At 42.1% G+C, this 12,485-nt stretch overlaps 1 protein-coding gene across 3 annotated transcripts in view; it reads right to left on the bottom strand.

Annotated features, from left to right (window-relative positions):
- Window positions 1–12,485, bottom strand: part of ripor1 (RHO family interacting cell polarization regulator 1) — an 83,462-nt gene that overhangs the window by 12,893 nt on the left and 58,084 nt on the right. For all 3 annotated transcript variants that reach the window (XM_080736055.1, XM_080736054.1, XM_080736053.1), the window contains 8 exons: window positions 10,311–10,354; window positions 9,517–9,642; window positions 9,086–9,234; window positions 8,685–8,817; window positions 4,261–4,386; window positions 3,454–3,620; window positions 1,877–2,573; window positions 858–985 (listed from right to left, as the gene is read on the bottom strand). In XM_080736055.1, the coding sequence (XP_080592181.1) occupies window positions 858–985; window positions 1,877–2,573; window positions 3,454–3,620; window positions 4,261–4,386; window positions 8,685–8,817; window positions 9,086–9,234; window positions 9,517–9,642; window positions 10,311–10,354 (1,570 nt within the window). The remainder of the gene's footprint in view (window positions 1–857; window positions 986–1,876; window positions 2,574–3,453; window positions 3,621–4,260; window positions 4,387–8,684; window positions 8,818–9,085; window positions 9,235–9,516; window positions 9,643–10,310; window positions 10,355–12,485) is intronic.

The following is a 12,485-nucleotide window of genomic DNA, read 5'->3' as shown; positions in this document are numbered from 1 at the left end:
AGATTAAAGTACTATTCCCATACAAATCTGTACTGTGGTGAATAGCATTAATATGGTAACAATCGCATATTTGTGTCATATCCAATTCACTTACTTCAGTCATTAAAAGGGGAAATTGATTCAGGCATTATCAAAAGAGACTGTGCATAAACAACAGTCACCCAGTCTGAGAATCTTCTAAATCAATACTTTCATTAAGCTAAAATACTGTTAATCAAAAGCTTCAGTGCCAATGTTAATAGGTAGGGTAATACAGTAAGTTCTGCTAAGATGCAAAAATAAAATAATTAAATCATTCATTAAATCAATCATTCGTTAATTAAATAATTAAATCAGTCAGTCAGTCAGTCCAATGGTTCTCAACCTGTGGGTCGGGATCCCCAAGGGGGTCCCCAAATTATTTTGGGGGGTCTCCAGATGATTAACTTAATGTGCAACATTGTTTTCTCACTCAACAGTAAACAAACCAACATAAAGTTTAAATGTATAGAGGGTATCTGCACATTACTAAAGTGACAAGTTAAGGACTTTTTAACACCTCTGAAATGACAAATTAAACATTGGCCATATTGTCAAATATTGTGAGGCAGAAATTGTGAAATTAGCAGATCAGATCTACATGCTACATTGTGAGCATGTAGATCTGCTGTTTTCACAATAGAACCGTGTTATACAAAATGTAATGCCTCAACTCTTAGTGCTCGTCAGGATGGGGAGGTCCCCAGTTAAAATATGATTATTTTGGGGGTCGCAGCCGGAAAAGGTTGAGAACCACTCAGTCAGTCAGTCAGTCAGTCAGTCAGTCAGTCGTGTCCATCCATCCATCCTCTCTATTAAATGGTCATTCCATCATTTACCTGCTCTTTCTACTTGTCTTCTGTCCTTCCTCCTCCTCCTCATCGGAGGTGTTGAGGAAGTCAAAGCTTCCCAGAGCTGTTTCTACAGTGAGGCTGACAACGCTGGGTGACCGGCTATGGCTACCACCCTGTGCACGTGCATTCCACACACACACACGCACAAACAGAAAAGAGGAAACATGGATTTCTCATTACATCAATGATATACAGCGATCATTTAGCATTGGTACTCGTACTCTTGTTAGGTAGTGGTCGATTTTGGTTCCCAAAGTATAATTGACGGTAAATGCTTTCTGGTTTACAATGACTCTGACTGGTCAGTTGACAATTGGACCCTGAGTGAGTCAGTGGGGAAAGACTTTGGTACGACTCAATTTATCTGTACACTTGTATCTCTTTTTATCCTCGACACAACTAACTCTGGAGAAGGTAAACGTTACTTCAGGAAGAGGCAGGAAGGTCCACACCCTATTCCTGCACCCCAGGGAACAAGGCTTTCTGGGAAGCTTAGTTCCCTCCCTCACTTGTTGTGGTCTCGCTCTTGCTCTGTCCGGGACAGACCACCCTCCTACGGTATTTTATCTATCTTGGTCAATAGACAGCAAAGAATAGGACAGGAAACTGTCTGTTGGAGCAGCGATCTTAGCACTGGTTCCAGTAACTTAAGGAGGTGTCTTCACTGCAGGGCTAGACTCAGGCTGAGTCACTTTCACTTTCACATTACTCAAGCACCAAAGCTTTAGTTGCATGGATGCTTTAGACCTGAATCATACCTTCTAAATCAGTAGTTCTCAAACATTTTCAAATACCAGATGTACAAGCTCGCAGCATGGCATGAAGTGACGCGCTGTGATCTTCTGCTTTCCCGGTTTTAATGGGTTAAGATGGCAATTTCACTTCCACAATAAAAGTAGAATATGTAAATCCGTGTAAGTATACAGATGGAACCTAACAGCACTATTGTTTTGGTAGAAACTCAACTCGAACTTTGATAAATCCAAACACTCCCGTCTCCTCACCTTCAACGTAGCTTGCAACAGCCTCACTTCTTGCTCCAGTAGCTGTAGCTCAGGGAACTGTCCTCTGCAATCATCCAGAGATGAAACGACTGCTGCCAAGGCCTCTTCCACGCCACTGTCCACCGTAGACACCTCACCGTCTCCATGCTCTGAACCTGCTGCAGGCTCAGGCTTCTCCTCGGCCTCCACTACCACCCGGTGGGCCACATAAGCCCCGTCTTCAGCACTCTGTGAGAGCGTGCTGGGTTGTGAGAGCCTGTCACAGTCCACATTTTCGTCCATGCCCTCCCTGTAATCTTCAGCATCTTCAACCACGGCTGTGCGACAATCCGACACGTCACCCTGTGCGCTATCCTCCGTGACGACGACCCTCTTTGGTGTCGCTGCGGTGTCCGTGGCAACGGAAATTTGTGGCTGCGGTTCGGGCGTTCTCGTGGGTGTGTCTGAATCAATGTCAGTGACCGAGACGCCGGATGCCAAAGACGAGACCTCCGCCGATTCTGCCGTGGATCTGTCCGTCAAGATGACGCCATCGGCACTGCTCTCACTGATGTGACTCAGTGACCGCGAATATGAGCGAGAGGCGAGGCCGTTATGAACCGCTCCAACAGCTGGTGGTACGGACGACCGTTTCCCAGAGTCCTCTTCCTCTTTTCTGGGTGTTGCCGTCCCAGTGACTGGAAGCTCTTCTTCCTCCCTTTAAATACATTTACAAATTAATCAATAAAAGCTATGGATATGGAGCATTTCAGATTCAAGTTTATGTCAAAACTGCTATTAAAGGAGTAGTTCACACCCAAAATGACTTTTTTCTATTGATTACTCATGCCATGGAGACTTGAGTTTTAGTTTTTTGTCACATTCCTAAGACAATAATTTGATCACAATAAGTTTACCCCCATTGATTCCGGCATCCGAAATCAATGTTGGTACATTCACTATAATATTTTTTTTGTCTTAGGAAAGCGACTAATACAAAAAAATATTATTGGGGGTGAACTACTTTAACATAAAAGTAAAAACAAGTCCAAATAAATTGGGTTTATTTATAAGGAAGTCCACTCCACCTTTTGACTTCTTTCTGTTATTGAGACAGAGAGAGATGATGATGTACCGTAAATACTTACCTGCATGATTTATATGTACTGTAGCCAGCCGAGTTCATCGCCTAAATACTATTCTTGAGTTATGTGCGTTTGTAGCGTGCATGCCTTGGTCAGCTTGCTAAAACAACAGCCCTCATGATAATCCATTGACCCATTTCTGCACAAGCAGCAGTGCTTCGTAAACAAGGAAGTAATGCATTGGAGTGACAGCACATAGGAAGGTGTTGTCCCGCCTCCCAAAAAAGCATATCCATCTCCGTTATCGCTCCCAATCGGAAGCAATGTCTTTGGATTACTTAGAAACGGCCGATCGGCGATCCGATTTTTGAGTGTTTTATATAATTGAAATCAAATGAAATTCTCTGGTTTCTTGGGCTCGACCAACGGCTTTTTCTCAGGATTCTCGGGTTGGGGCAGTAAATTAGTTAAAAGAGAAGAAAACAAATAGAGTAGAGGCAAATAAAACAACACCTGAGCTCCTCTCCTTGCGGTTCTGTCACAGCAGTGCTGGTGCAGACTTTGTGGGAGGACTTTGGGGTTGAGGATGCAGAGTCTCTGGGACTGAACGTGATGTCAATCGGAGGAGTGGGACTTCCTGTTGCAGCCGGCTGCACTTCTGGAGTCACCACCGCCGATGGCTTCAGAGGGAGGAAGACAGACATAAAATCATCGAAAATAAAAATAAGTTTGCTTGAGAAAACCTTTTCATCCATTTGTAAGTTATAGGCTACTCTGTGTGACAAATGAGTTGATGTGAGTGGTTTATGGTCTTTATGCAAAGCACGTTGCCGTAGCCCAGTGACGGTCTATTGTTACTTAGCCTACACACCAACCTGCTGGCAAGGCGCAGCAGTTAACATATTTTACCAACCCAATCGCAGAGAGAGCAGACAATATGGTGTGTGCAGCCAATACACAAACATTATGCATAAAACAGGGACGGCCAGACTGAAATGTGCAGGGATAAAATATCTCGCCGCGCCCCCGTTCCGGCACCACTGAACAAGACATGAGATCATGAATACAGATTCACAAGCTAATTTGTGTAGCGCACTAAAGCCCAGACCCCAATGATTTGAAATAAATTGCGAATCACGACACATTGTGAGCTTGCAGATCTGCTATTTTCCTGCAAAAGCTTTCCCCAAAATATGGATAGTGGGGTTTACGTGGTTATATCAAACCGAAGACGATAGGACATCAGAGGTGACCACAGAAGGGAGTAGAGAAATGAGAAAAGGGGGATGGGAAGAGTAAAGGCAGGAAATAGTTTGTTACCTTATGTTGTGAAGAGTTGCGCAGTCCTCCTGCAGACAACTGAGGACTGGAAGAATCATCCGATGATTCTGATGAATTAGACCAAGCTGTTCCGTTCTCCAACTCTTCATGACGACGAAGCATGTTCTACAGAGAGGAGAAATATCAAGGAATGTTTTAAGTCCTTTAAAAGCAGCAGAATGAGGGATGCCAGGCCAGAAGACACAAATTAAGATAACTTAATTCACTGAAATGTTTTCATGTCAAAGACCTCCAAATTCATAGGTATTTGTCCGCGGATCCCCATCTGAAAATATGTAAGAGTTAAAATACAGATAAAGTGGTTACAATTATTGTGATGCTATATGACATACAAACAAGGTGGTTGCTGTTGCCATCCCTTAACTGCATGGAAGCTCCCAAATATTGTTAATAAACTTCCTAAACCAGCCATTGTAAGTGTGAAATGAACCAATACTGAACTACTGCATTGATTCTCGCATAAAATATAGCATGGTGTATTTTTTGTTGGACTGTGTGTGTAGATGTAGCCATCAACATGATTCAATGTGGTAAGATTTCTTTGCCAAAATATGCTAAACAATTTAAATATAATTATTATCTAGCATAATATACAAAATCATATGAACACAATAGCAAAACTAAGAGTCTCTTTGGCATAACTTTTGAGTGTCGTTACTTGTGTCACGATCATTTTGGCTGTCATGACAAGGAAATGAGTTGACAGAACCAGGAAGCTAACAGCCCCATCCACCATCTCTCCTGTGCCAGGACAAGTCAGGGCCTGTGTCTGATAAAGCTGTCAGTCTTGGCAACGAGCCCTGACAGACTGTCAGCTAGCAAGCTAATATTAGCTAACCTAACAAACACCAAAATGCTTGCTCAATTAGTCAACTAACGGCCCCTCTGGTCAGCTCACGCTATGCACACTCCTCTCCCTTAATTATCTTCTGTGGATAACACAGCCCTGTGCTCCACTGATCCGTCAATTATCACCCGGGCGACAGACTGGAACCGAATCCTTTCAGCAGCGTTCACTCATGCTAAATTGCTGAGTCGGCTCCATCAACACACGACAAACGGCATAGAATCAGGGTTATTGACCATTCTGAAACTGGAACCCAAAAGACAATTACATTGTGTCATTAGACCCACTGGCTTACGCTCATCTTAATTGTCTTATCTTAACCTGGCATACACGCCTGGAGCCTTCCCTGTTTTGTGCGTTCTGCATCAGTGACTGACGAGTGACGACTTGAGATATTGCGCAAGGGCAACCAACTGGAAACTGACTTTGTACCAGTATTCAGTTAAGTAAACTTTGCTGAGTAGGCCCACTTACAGATGCATGGAGTCTATCCAGCACAATCCTTGTGTTTCCATTGTAGGACCCTTTTTGTCACTATCAGCTCTATGTTCTCTCATACACGTCTTTTGTGAACTTGGAACTAATTCATAGAGAATGTTTTGTCAATAATTGATAAAGATGCATGTCTTAAAATTGTCCATTGGAGACTGCTGAAAAAACTATACAAGCACAGACAAATAAGTTCTATTTTATGTAGTTGGACACAAGTGCTACTGTATTGTTTCACTAAATCACGTTCAGTTTTGTCCATGTTCAAAATCCTAACAAGAAAACATCCTAGTTCCTAGATAGGATTCTGGTTTTGTCTACAGCAGTGGTTCCCAAACGTTCTAGCTCGAGACCCAAAAGAGAGATTAGACGTTTGCCTGGGACACAAAACTAGTGAAAACGTGTTGCTTTGCGCCCTATTGTGAGCTTGTCGATCGGTTGTTTTCACTACTTCTTAATTATTATTATTTTATTTATGGAATTTCTTAGATTTGTGTGTTAGTTTGTTTTAAAATGTATACAATTATGGGGCGCCCGCTGGCCTGGTGGTCAAGGCGCATACCACATACTAGGCTATGATGCCTGCTGGCGTCGCCGGTTCGATTCCCGATCCGGACGACCTTTGCCACATGTCATTCCCCATCTCTCTCCCCATTTCCTGTCAGTCTACTGTCCTATCAATAAAGGCATACAAAGCCCAAAAACAAATCTTAAAAAAAAAAAAAAATTATACAATTATTTCAGAAAAAAAATTATTAAAATATACAGTATATACAGTATATGTAAGAAAATAAATTTGTATTTTTACACGAGTCGTGACCCATAAAAATTGGTCTCCGTGACCCACAAATGGGTCCCAACCCAGTGTTTGGGAAACAGTGGTCTACAGGTTCTAGGCAGGTCAGTCCCAACACTTCTATTGTAGATCATAGGTTCTCTAAAACTCAACACCATCACAACATACTACAGTGGGTGGTTCTACAGGACTGTACTGTACGTCGTAGGCTCTCTCCCTCTACTCTATTACAACTTACTGCAGTGTGCGGTCGTGCAGGGGAGTGGACGCTACAGGAGCAACTCTGGCTTAGCGTGTTCTGGAACACAAACATCAATGTCCACCGCTGCCCCCTGCTGGGCAAGCTCCTTGGCAGTGACTGCAGGCAGCCAATGACAGCGAGGTGGAACAAATGGGAATGGAGTAGTTAGGAGGGAGCTGGTGGTTGGTGATTCTAATTAAATACCACCTCCAGTTTAATGCTGAAGTTGTAGCCTAGGACTAGGGTGACCAGACGTCCCGTTTTACCCGGGACAGTCCCGTTTTTAAGCTGCGTGTCCCGGTGTCCCGACAAATATCTCTAAAACACTAATATGTCCCGGTTTTCAACATTCACTGCAAAATTGTCCCGGTTTTCGCCAGAATTAAAATAATAGTAGCTGTTTTCAGTGGTTGCATAGACATTTATCATGTTCTTTTTATGAAAACATGCTCACCTGACCTAACCAATCAGAAAAAAGGAACAAATTTATTGCGTGTCTGAATTCAACGCTGAGGCTGTTTGTCAATCACTCACTGCCTGTTTGCAACCCTGCGGTGCGTGTGTGCGCGACTGCACGTGCACGAATGTTAGAGAATGGGCACGCGCTTGCGCGGTAACGTGCGCATTGATTTTAGGGTCCCAGTTTTAGGCAACAGTGTTTTGCGTCCCGGTTTGAGTGGCTGAAAATATGGTCACCCTACCTAGGACCCAAGATCCACAATACAAATCCCTAAGGTACAGTATTCACAATGGATACTTAAACAAACCCAGTTTTTGTGTAAAAGTTCTGGAACTAGCCGCATACAATCAACGGTACTTCACAATCCCACTAAAGCCACTATTATATGTGTGTGATGGTGTTGATGATAGTATTATACTGTGTAGTGTGTATGCTTGAGAAACCATAACTTTTTTCCTTTTTACAGTTTATGGTTATACTACCAAGTTTTAACGGTAGCTTTATGGCAGTATATGCAAAGACAGGATACTGTAACTGTATGCAGGTGCACCTCACCACCATTATAAACTTCTATCAATGCTGACACTGTTTACTTGGGAAATTTACCAACGGCAAATGTAGTAGCTGTAACTAAAAAGAATAACTGTCCTAATGTTTCCTGGGAATATGAATGAGGTTTATGACTTTATGACACTAGACAGGGAAAGGCCCTTAAGAGAGAGGATCCCAGATTATCAAAGTGTTTGCAGGGTCTCAGCCACTAGTGAGATTGAGACCAGCATTCTATTTATCAAACTAGCTGAACAGTTTATTTTATTTTTAATCAATTTAAATCTGCCCATCTCAACAGGCTCTCTCACTCGGTTGACTAAACACAGGGGACAGTCAGCAACTGTGACTAGACAAATAATAACATTTTATATTTATGTAGGTGTATGGATTTTTTGTTATTGCCGTAATAAGTCACTGTTTACTGACGGTATGGTGGTATGGCGGTATCGCGGTATCTCAATAATAGCCTAAGAAGCGGCCGCACACACTGTAGCCAAAGTGCCAATATTTATTTTAGGACGCAGAGTATAGGGAAACCAACGTTTCGGCAGCAAACTGCCTTCTTCAGGGTATGGGCATCGCGTTATCTCCCAAAACGTTTTTTTTGAAAGGAAAAAATAAATACATTTTAAATACATTTAAATAGAAAAATATAAAAAAATAATCACAGTATAATGAACTCAACGTGCGGTATGCATTACACAACTGCGGTATGGCGGTATTGCGGTTATTGCAATTGTTGTTGATATGTATCAGGACTCAGGAGTGAGTTCTAGGTTCAGATACTGTACACTGGAAAAAGCGGATTCCAATATCAACAACCTTCACTAAACCCAATGGTACGATCTGGTTTCCATTCGAAAGTATTACATAGCAAACGTAATACTTTCCAGCTGCCAACAGAGAATCTTTCCCCCATAACAGGGTTATGATGGAGCATCACATACATGTAATATTTCTCAACATGTCTCAGAGAGAGAGAGAGAGAGTAAAGGGTGGGCAGTGGGGTCTCACATACATAGAATGCCTGTTCCCGTAGCGATGGGGTGTCGGGCGGACTCTGGTTGAAGACTGTTGAAAATCTCTTGTTGACAGTAGGAACTTTGTTGACTGTGCTTGCCAACGACGACGGGTCATCCTTATCAAATGGACTGAAAGGTTTGAGAGAGCAAGGGGGAGGGGGGGGGGGGATTCAGGGAAAGGGGTGGAGGGATAAAGAAACATTTAAAGAAGAAGATGATAATATTATACAAGAATTCAATCGTTAAAATGAAGAAAATACAATTTGGGATAGTGGGTTGCGTGCTCTGCCAGATGGCAAAAAACGAGTGAGTGAATGAATGAATGAATGAAGAAACAAATTATGTGACTGTAGTAGTTGACATATTGACTGACCAGATCAAAGAATGTGGTACTCACTTCCATGTGACCTCTAGGCTTAATTTAATTGTCCCCAGGTCGTTAATATCCACAGCGACAGTCTGGGGCAGTGCAGCAAACAGGTCCTTGGTCTCGCATGACACACTTCCTACAACCACGTGATTGGCCAAGCTCTTCAGCTCTGTTACCTGGGAGGAACCACAGAAACGATTAGAAGCTTTTGCAGCCCCATTTAGATGATTTCAAGGGTTCGTGATCTAAAGTGCCCCTCCACTCAAAAAACTCTCTAGAGACACAAGTACATTTTTGTTTTCATTACATTGTTAGCACAATCTGGTGGAGCATGCCATGCCACACCAACATTTTACACACATACTTGTATGAGCATGACAAATAGCCTAAATATCTTGAATCTTGTATACAGTATAATATGTGACTGCAGTTACTGACAGATAGTGAGAGAGACTCACCTTGATAGAGAGGAACTCTGTGATGAGAGGTAGAAAGACAATTTCTTCATTGTCCCAAACCTGCTTAGAGTTTAGTTCTATTCTTCCTCTGAGCTTCCACCTCTGTCGGCCATACTTCATAAAAATCTGAACACACACACACACACACACACACACACACACACACACACACGCACACGCGCACACACACACACACACACACACACACACACACCATGCACAAACATTACATACTGTACATATTCATTCTCATTCCACCTGATTGCGATACTGATTGTTTGTGTGTGTGTGTGTGTGTGTGTGTGTGTGTGTGTGTGTGTGTGTGTGTGCGTGTGTGTGTGTGTGTGTGTGTGTGTGTGTGTGTGTGTGTGTGTGTGTGTGTGTGTGTGTGTGTGTGTGTGGGAGCGTGTGTGTGTGTATGCGCGCACGTGCATGTGCATTGTGAACAGAATAGTATGTTCAAGCTTCTTTTTTGTGGATAAACTACAAATGTGTGTGTGCCCGTGCATGCGAGTGTGTGTATACTGTATATGAGAGAGAGAGACAGAGACAGAGACAGAGACAGAGATACCAGCTGAGACAGACATGATGTGCCTGAGGGGGAGCAGAGAGAGCGTCTGTCTGTTTTATCATCTGTGCTTCACATTTCACAGACAGCGGTGAGAGAAGACAGAGACAGAACTGAGAGGAACAGAAACACAAGGAGGTAGACAGCAAGAGAGAGAGAGAGAGAATAAGATTAAGAGAGAGAGTGTGAGAGAGAGACAGAGAGGGACAGAGAAAAATGAACAAACCTCATATTGGTCTCCAGCACACAGCCTAGCAAATCCAGCCAGACCTGTAGGACAGAGAGACATGCAGACAATCATACATATATCAATAATATGTCTCTCATAAATCACTGACACAACATCGTAGCACTGATCAATATAGCCCATAGCCACTTGAACCCTAGCAGACCCCTATTCTGGGCATGAAATAAAAGCCATAAAATCGGCTATTCTCTGCAAAGATATGGGTTAATAGGAAACAGGAAGGGGGGCGGAAGGACCCTGGTGGAACCCGGTCAACGAAGTATATAGGGCAGGGGTCTTCAACGTTTTCAAGCCAAGGACCCCTTAGTTGAGAGAGAGATGAATATGTAGTGGGTCCCCCCACTACATATTGTATAAAATAAACATATTTTCATCGATTTCATAGATAGATTCATAGACTTGTTTGACAGCACTGTCATCAGTCTATGTTGAATTTGTGTTTTTAGTTAACTTGCCCTTTCACTTTGTACTTTGTCTGCTCTTTTTTTACCTCTACACCAAACCTATTTGCTGAAAATAGCGCTCCGAGGTGTTGAGAGCTTGTAGATCTGCAATTCTTAGCAGGTATGTGAGGGTTCAAGTTGTTCATTTAAAAGAACTAGCCCTTACCCGTTCAAAGATATGAGCTCTGAAATGATGTGCAGTGTGTGGGTTATGGGGTGTGCACTGTGCACACAGTATAGACAACATTCCTGGCCGATTGCAGGAGGGACGCCCCGCCCCCAAGTCGAAAGGGAACTTCCGGGTTCTCTCTGTCAGGCATGCATATAAACGTGTTGCCAAGTCAATTTATTTACCTAAACTATCTTGTTTTTTTTGCTTATTTATATTGCAAGAGTTGGCTTGTTTGGCTTATTTCTCTCACAAATTTTGGCAACACTGCCCAGCGCTGCAGTAAAAGATTATGACAATGAACTGAAAGGGTTAAACCAACAGAGGTTTTTTTTCCAGCTGTCAGATGGTGCGGTGACTGCGGTCATGGTCTCTTGATATGCAAGCGCACCGCTATCTTCGATGTTTTTATTCTATCTACACCAGTTAATAGTATTGATGACATCCTTAACATATCCTAAACTCAGCAAACTCCCCAGAGAAGCAGCACGACTCACAACAACAACAACAACAACAACAACAAGGTAAAACTCTCATGCTAGCTAATTAGCCTTGTTAGCTACGATCTTTTACTGTATGGGGACTACTCTTGTTACAACTAAGTACAAGTTATTTTCACTTGTGACAACACAACATTGATTATAATTGAAATACAAGCTCTTCGCTGTTGTGTTGTATCTGTGAATGCAATTGTTTTCTGTCTTTCAGACCTGTACTGTACGTCCAGGACCAATGAAGCCAGATGTGAGGGTCTCCTCATCATATTTATTGCAATAAAATATTTATACACACTTTTCTTTGACTTGTCCATGCCTTTTTTTTTTTACTGTTGAGGGTTTCAAATGTTGTACTGTATATTGTGTTATTGAGATAAGGAATGTTCCCAATGATGCTTTGAAGGAATGCTTTTAAACACTTGTCATTTTCAATTAATCCAGTTTGTTTTTGTATCTATTAAAGCCAAATGTATTCATTGTTTTGACGTGACAGTTTAGGATTTAATGATTAAATGAGCATTAAATATGAATGGATATTTATATTGCCTTGATTAGGATTAAATCGATGATTTACAGTGATATAGTGAAATGAACACAGCATAGGATGCACATAATAGGTGGGCTAATGTGTATTATGTCTATTCTGGAGTGGGTTGAGTTGTTGACAGGCCTATTTGTAAAAACATTAATGCATATCACACAACACAAGCCAACTGTGACTTCATCCCAGAACAGAGGAGAATGGAGATGACAACGTTTGACATGATCAACCAGCGTTCTGAAGGGAAAAGGTTTGCTAGCTAGAAATCATACAACATTCGCTTCCATGAAATACTGATTAGGTTCAATGCTTGCTTTCAAATACACAAATCTGTTTATTTGTAGGCCTATATCAATTCAATTCAAAGGAGCTTTATTGGCATGAGAAGACATGTTTATATTGCCAAAGCAAGTGTCAAATAAAATAAAAACAGTTTAAAATGGCGAACATATAATATGACATGCAGTTGGAGGGAGTACAGCATTGTGTAAAAAGCTATGTCGC

The sequence above is a fragment of the Nannobrachium achirus genome (genome assembly GCF_963921795.1).
Source record: "Nannobrachium achirus genome assembly, chromosome: 11".
Lineage (NCBI taxonomy): Eukaryota > Metazoa > Chordata > Actinopteri > Myctophiformes > Myctophidae > Nannobrachium > Nannobrachium achirus.
This window is presented reverse-complemented; position numbering and strand designations above follow the sequence as displayed.